This window comes from Salvelinus alpinus, chromosome 28 (genome assembly GCF_045679555.1).
Source record: "Salvelinus alpinus chromosome 28, SLU_Salpinus.1, whole genome shotgun sequence".
Lineage (NCBI taxonomy): Eukaryota > Metazoa > Chordata > Actinopteri > Salmoniformes > Salmonidae > Salvelinus > Salvelinus alpinus.
Genome location: NC_092113.1, coordinates 25,925,323 through 25,932,585, shown reverse-complemented (window position 1 = coordinate 25,932,585; position 7,263 = coordinate 25,925,323). Strand labels below are relative to the sequence as shown.

The 7,263-nt window shown below is 39.3% G+C and overlaps 1 protein-coding gene across 2 annotated transcripts; it reads right to left on the bottom strand.

The window, feature by feature from the left end:
- Window positions 1-938: 938 nt before the first annotated feature.
- On the bottom strand, window positions 939-7,263 carry plp2b (proteolipid protein 2b). Of its 2 annotated transcripts, none has more exons than XM_071372443.1 (5): window positions 6,660-7,263; window positions 4,400-4,555; window positions 4,092-4,190; window positions 3,829-3,925; window positions 939-2,941 (listed from the first exon to the last, which is right to left on the bottom strand). In XM_071372443.1, the coding sequence occupies exons 1-5, from the start codon at window positions 6,753-6,755 to the stop codon at window positions 2,928-2,930; spliced, it is 462 nt and encodes a 153-aa protein (XP_071228544.1). In that variant the 5' UTR covers window positions 6,756-7,263; the 3' UTR covers window positions 939-2,927. The 2 variants fall into 2 exon arrangements, with proteins under 2 accessions (XP_071228544.1, XP_071228545.1); XM_071372444.1 differs by having other exon boundaries at window positions 2,895-2,941; window positions 3,811-3,925.

Sequence of the window (7,263 nt, the reverse complement as noted above, 5' to 3'; positions counted from 1 at the left end):
GGGTATTCAACCAGGGAACCGGGCCTTCGAAAATATATATTATACATGTTTTATTTTAATATTTTTATGAAGCTAGCTACTCTAACTTGATTGATAGCCTGAAATGGCTTCTTGGTAGCTAGTTATGTGGTTGGGAGATTGGGAACCTATCTGGGCTAGCTAAAGCCGACTTCATAAAACTGCTGAGTGGCTAGTAAAAAAAAAAGAAGTGTCCCCTAAGGGGCATGATGCCTCTTGAGTGAACCACAGAGAAAGGTAACCTGATTGCAATACTGTGAAATTAATGAATCATCTAAAAACATGGTTTTTCTTCTAGCTGGGTACTCATACTAGGCCCTAGACATACCATTCGCATCCCCTAACCAATCCAATCTCTGTTTCAACTTAGACCTAGTGTACAGCATCTTTACATGGAAAAGTGACTATTCACAGGAGTTAATGTTAGGCCTATATACAGTATATATTTACTTGAGCCAACTATGCACATATGGAGTTCCTGTAGGGGCCCCATTCCAACATGAATTTTCCCAGATTAAGACTTTGCCAGCTTGTGACACATATTTCTAGCATATTTTCTCACTATGATGAGACAATGTATTAATGGTGGGCTTTATTCTAATGTAATTTAAAATCTCTGTTCAAGTGTTTTTTCCAAATAATGGTCCAACATGAATGCTATTTTTTGACGCCAATGAGCAAACATTTTTGTATTAAGGAAGGAATAGGTGATAAGTTGCACAAAAAAACAATATTATATTGGCCAGCATGCAAATGGTCAACCACTACTCCAAGCCAAACGCTACTCCACACCAACGGAGGTATGTAGCAAACAACAAAGCAGAATAATTTAGTGTGAGTCGTCAGGCTAGTAAGTACTATGTATATAACAACAATGTGATTATACAATTTGTAATAGCAGTTATTAGAGAGGTTCATAATTATTGAGAGTAAAACAAATGGCTTTTATTGTACAAAGCATTGTGAATGCTTCAGTGTTCCAAACACACAAAAAGGATGAAACAAGAAATAAAAAATCCTGTTAGAAATAAAACATTGAGGCCAAATTTTACCTTGAAAAATTAATTTTATATTTCGGAGGCAAGATAGCATTTACTAAAGCATATTAAAATTATAACATATGGATCCTGAAATGTCAACCACACAATTGATAAAATAACCTTCTCTTCTAATTAAATTAACTGCTAATTCTAAATAAACAATTTTCTAAGCGTTTACTATAACTGCATACAGACTGTCTAAATCCCTTAACAATGGTGCACTAACTGAGGTAACATTTCTCTTGTACAACACAAAATGTCATTAAAATATCTTCTTTACCATTGGTTAAAAAAACACACAAAAAAACAGGTAAGAAACACACTTAACCTGAGTTAGATTTGTGAAAACCAGGATGATGAAAACATGTGTGTTTCTTATGGCAAGAGTAGCCTACTAACGAGAAGTTCTTTGGTGGCAAAGGAACATCTAACCTTACTATGGGTGCAGAATGAATGGTGGTCAGTAACAGTGCGAGTTGAGAAGAGAGGCAAAATAACAACCCATAAAATGAAGGCACTACAAATGTTTCCAGGTAGGCTACAACAAATGGTGTATTAAAGGCACTGTGTGAGAGAGATGTAGCGCTCTATTGATAGTATGCATTACTGTACAAAAAGCACTATGCACTGAGTGTACAAAACATTACGAACTCCTCCTCTTTCCATGACAGACTGAACAGGTAAATCCAGGTGAAAGCTATGATCCCTTATTGATGTCACTTGTTAAATCCACTTCAAATCAGTGTAGATGAAGGGGAGGAGACAGTTTAAATAATGTTTTTTAAGCCTTGAGACAATTGAGACATGGATTGTGTGTGTGCCATTCAGAGGGTGAATGGGCAAGACAAAATATTTTAGTGCCTTTGAACAGAGTATGGTAGTAGATGCCAGGCCCACCGGTTTGAGTGTGTCAAGAACTGCAACGCTGCTGGGTTTTTCATGCTCAACAGTTTCCCGTGTGTATCAAGAACAGTCCACCACCCAAAGGACATCCAACCAACTTGACACAACTGTGGGAAGCATTGGAGTCATCATCGGGCCAGCATCCCTGTGGAATGCTTTCGACATCTTGTAGAGTCCATGCCCCGACAAATTGAGGCTGTTCTGAGGGCAAAAGGGGGTGCAACTCAATAGTAGGAAGGTGTTGCTAATGTTTTGTACACTCAGTGTAGGTAGCGATATCACTGGTCACAAGGAGAACATTGACTAAGGGGCGGCTAAATTTGACCAGCACAATTATAATATATTACAGTGCGAATATTGAGAGGGCTTTGCCGCTGAGGTGAAATGTTGATGACGCAGAAAGATAGAATGCCGTTTGCAGTTTTAGTACAAATTACTACAAAGGTAAACAGCTGATGTTACATTATGATGTTATATTAATCGGTGCACCTCTATGGATGTAATGCTACAATCTCATTACTAATAAACCAAACCTTTAGTAGTGAATGTAATACAAACGACATCTTTTGACACAATTAATTAGATCAGAAAACAAATGATGTATGAAAACTGACCAAAGCTTTTCACCTCCTTATGCTGCATAATATTTACATCTTTCCCTTTTCGGTAGATGGTAGAATTGTACACCGAGACTGGAATAACGCTTGTCGAGGGAATCCCTCCTGGAATTGACATAATTCTTTTGAACATACTGATCTCAGTGCAGTGTAACATTCTCCTCTGGGTCAGCTATAGATGTACTGCAGATGTTTCTCTCTTCTGACCCTAACATTGGTTCATTTCGGCTATTAATCTCTTCATTTGAGCATCAAACTTCCTTCCAACCTGCTGCACTTCTTTCTCTCTTCATTGTCGACTCCTGCACAAACTTCCTTTTTCTTTTTTTGGGGGTATAGCTTTGAGTGCTTAAACTCTGTCGTCTGTAAACAAAGCAGAGAATAGAACAAATCAAATCAGGTGAGAAAATGTCTGTCAAAACTGTAGTTGGGTCGATCCACGAAATGAGTGACTTTTGAGTCCCTTTGATATTTTAAGTAAAAATTGTTCACCAATGTTAGATTCAATTAAGTGACCTTTAAAATAGACCACATGGAGAATTCAATAAATCAGATTTTCAATATGAATAAAGACTTGCTAAAGTGCCAAAATTCAGCAATGTGGTTCAGATTGGCACCCTCTGTGACTTCTAGGAAGATTTTAATCCACTTAACCCCAACATTTCTCCAAGTTTCCACCATCATTGTAAAGCCCTAGTTATTTTGTTGCTTTGACAAAGTAATTTCGGAAGATGCTTATTTATTTAATGTGATTAGTGATTCACTTACATCTGTCCCTCATATTAAGGTCAACCCTGTTACGTGAACTTAACTCTAATCTTTTTGTCCATTTTCTGGTGTTTTGTGGTGGAAAACCGAGCAGGTCAAGCACAACACATCCACCCTATTACCCATATACAGACAGGATAGAAATGCAAAAAATGTATAATAATTGTGAAGCTTGCATTGCTCATCCCTGTTTCACACAACAAGCTTCCATTTCCCCTGTCAAAAGGGGATTTATGGCTGATTTAAGATGAAATCATGAACCTTGTTACTATCTCCCCTGTTACTTTTTTTGGCACGTAATAGGCACTTACTATAGTCATTTTTATTTATTTAACCTTTTGCGATGGGAAAATGTGTTTTTTTATGAAAATTAGGTGAAATCAAATGTTATTTTCTTTTTACGAAATTCATTCTCTAAAGGCACCGAATTGGTGGAACGACCCAGTTCATAGCAAAGCTGCAACCTTATCTAAATCACCCACCAGTGGGCGCTGCTGTGTGCTGACTGGTGGTCTTGATGACCGGAAAGATGGTGTAGGCGTCATAGGCAAACAGGATCCCAGCCATCAGGCCAAACACCTAAGGGAATGGAAGAACTGTTAATATAAACATATTCTAAGCACCAAGTTCTACTTTTCAGTGATTAATTGGTCTGAAGTATTGGAGAGCTGAAGAAGCAGGCAATTTGAGATGCTCTAGTTTGTTTCTATTTAAAAATCTCAGGGTGGTTAGACATTTGACTCACCCCTCCTGCAATACGGGCGCCGTCCCCGGCTCCACCAATCACACAGATCAGAGAGGTGATAAGGTACAGGGCTGCACCAATAGTAGCACGGATAAAATCCTGAGAGGAATAGACCAACATTAGTGAATGATTGTCCTTCTAATGGCAATTGGAAAGTCCTTGTGTTACTGTCTGTTTTTATGTCTGTGTGCTTCTCTTTCTCTGTGTGTGTGTGTGTGTGTGTCTCTAGGTATGTGTGTCTAGGTGTGTGTGTGTGTGCATGTGTGTTTGTGTGCGTGTGTCTGTGTAAACATATATACTGTACTCACACTCCAGACCCAGTGGACCAACTGGAAGGACTTGTCCATTTCCATCATGAAGACGACAAAGAAGATGGTGGCTAACACCATCTCACAGATGGCCACTGCAGAATAACCTCCATACAATGACGCAACATAGCAGACTAGGATGATAAAACTGATGAGCTGAAAGAAAATGACAGACAATTAATTTGGGGGAAAGGTAGAGTGAGAGAAAGAGGAGAGAAAAAAAAGCCTGCATGAAAATATTCAGTGTAATATGTTTATAAAGGTACTTAGAAAATGCCAAATCTGTAGGGCAAAAATTGCTTTTATGCTCAATTAATCTGTAGCCGAAATGCTTGAATTTGGGATGTTATTCATAACATTTCCTTTTTAGGAAATTACTGCTACGTATCCCAGAATCCTTGGGGAACGTCTCGCTGTAGTTTACAACAAACTAACAATTTGGCTCCAGATTCCTCCCTTTCCTTTGAATTAGCAGTTCAGGTTGAATGACATGATTAAAACTCATCCCAGACAGCAGATCAGCAGTGATAGGAACAGTCATCTCAGAGTCATTTCCACCACATGAAGATGGTGTGACGGTTGACTTAAGACCATATTTTATCCACGATAGTCTTCTACTCCAAGACCCAGGCTGAGTGAGACCAGGGGGCAGCAATGTCAAATGGACAGACACCATAACTGCCATGTCACACACAAACACTAGCATCTCCCACATCAAACAGGACACAATAAACACAGTCTATACGGGGTTAAAGACCCTGTGTTGACACAACGAAGTACACAAACAACCGAGGCTGTCACAAAACACATGCAACAAAAAACATAGTAGCCAACAGAGCCAATCAGTTTAAAGGCCTATATCACACTGAGTAAGATCCCCAGTGCTGGGATTGATATTTTTTATCCTAAACACGCATGTCTTTCTTTAACATGTTGCTTTAATTTTATCTACAGAGGGGTCTGTACCAAGTCAAGAATGCATTTTTCCATCAGAAAAAAACCCAGCTGGCATTCCCTTCAGTCCATTCCAGTGAAATAGGGTCAGTGTGGAGAGTACATAAACTTGGACAGCCCACAGTGTAGCAGCAACACCAGCCCTTACTGAATCTCTCTATTGTTGCTGCTGTTGAGCTATGATTCTGGGTGGGTAGATATATTTAAATACAACCACAGACAGGTTTTGAAAGAATGGTCACATTTCATGGTGGCACTTGACATCACAAAGCCTTTGTGAGGATGACAAAGATGTTACTGACTTAGATGTTCAGGGAAGATATTGAAGATTGTCAACTTTGCTTGCAATTGCAAAGCTACCCTTTTTTTATTTGATTTGTCACAGAGCAGTAAGCCAAGTTAGGGCAAACCCAGTCAAAAGCGTGGTAGTAGCCTACAGATGATGCAATAAACTGCCCCCCCCCCCCCCTCCCGGCACACATCAGTGCTTCGTGTGTTCCAGAGACTGGCACGAGCTGCCTCTGTGCACTGTGCACAAAAACTGCTCCGTTTCTGACCAGACTGAAGACCCAGATGGAATCTGTTCAGTCCTCCTATGGAAAATGACCAACATTTTGTCAATGATTACAGTCAATATATTAACAAACTAAAACAGGAACAGAGTGGCAACCAAAAACACAGAGAGATGTAACTATACACACAATCTCACACAAAGAAATGCCAGGAAAAGTTCAACTGATGTTTCAATGGAACTAGCTTCTCTGAATAGTATCGGGATGAGGCAAAATACAATTTCTAAGCACAGTAATAAGAACAGAATAAGCTACTGCAATGCCTACATCACTCAGCTTACATGGAAGCGATTGCTCATCATCCAGGGAGTGTCACACTGACTATGTTTCACTTTGACATTAGCTAGCTTCTCACAGAGCATGTTCAAAACCAATGAACCAATTCATTGTTTGCGCTACAAAGGTAAAAAGCATATCAAACATTCTTCTGTATAGCAAAAACAGCTGTAGGTAAATGAACTACGCCCACATAGCCTATTCAGTTATGATCTAAGATACATTTTTGTAAACTAGAAGGTTTACTTATTGCGTAATAGAGGCCTATGCTAAGGATATGAATGCAAACCTAAAGTAGTATGTCATCATAACAAGGATATATTCTAGGGAATTATATTATATTTCTACAACAGAGCTTTCATTCATAGTTTTGAATTTCCTAAATAGCAGTATGTTTAGGTTGCAGCAGTAGTCTACTCCTTGTGTGAGGCTTTAAGAGTAAATGGAAACAAACGTACTATTTCTGCAGCAAGAATAGTTCCTTTTCGGGTCCTCACGTAGCCATTCAGTTTCTCCAGGCAGCCCGCAGCGACACTGGCCTCTGTATCAGCCATAACGAAATTAAATGTATAATTTACCAGCTAAGTATAACGGCTGATATTGCAGAACTCAACGAAGACACAAGTTACATTCAGTAGGGAAAAAGCGGACTGCTGTTGCCTCCTAACTTCGGGTTTTTTCTTCTCTCCAACTTGCGACTCCTTCGAATGGGTGAGTAATGGCAACTTCCTGGACTAGAGAACAAAATTGGAAGGAGGGAGTAAAGACGGGCAAACGGGGCGTTGGCTTTAACTTTTCTCTAGAGATTTAGGTGGTGGTGGTGGTGGGGGAACGGAGGTGGGTTTGCTCCAACTGTTGCTGTGATTCATAACTGTTGCTGTGATTAATTTATGGAAGTTATTTATCGTTCATTAACATTATAGCCATCAGCAATATGTTTTCTCAAGTTCAGTGATTAACATTATAGCCATCAGCAATATGTTTTCTCAAGTTCAGTGGGCAGAAACTAATGGAAAGCATTAGACATATCCTATGCAGTTGCTGTATGACAAGCCTCTATTT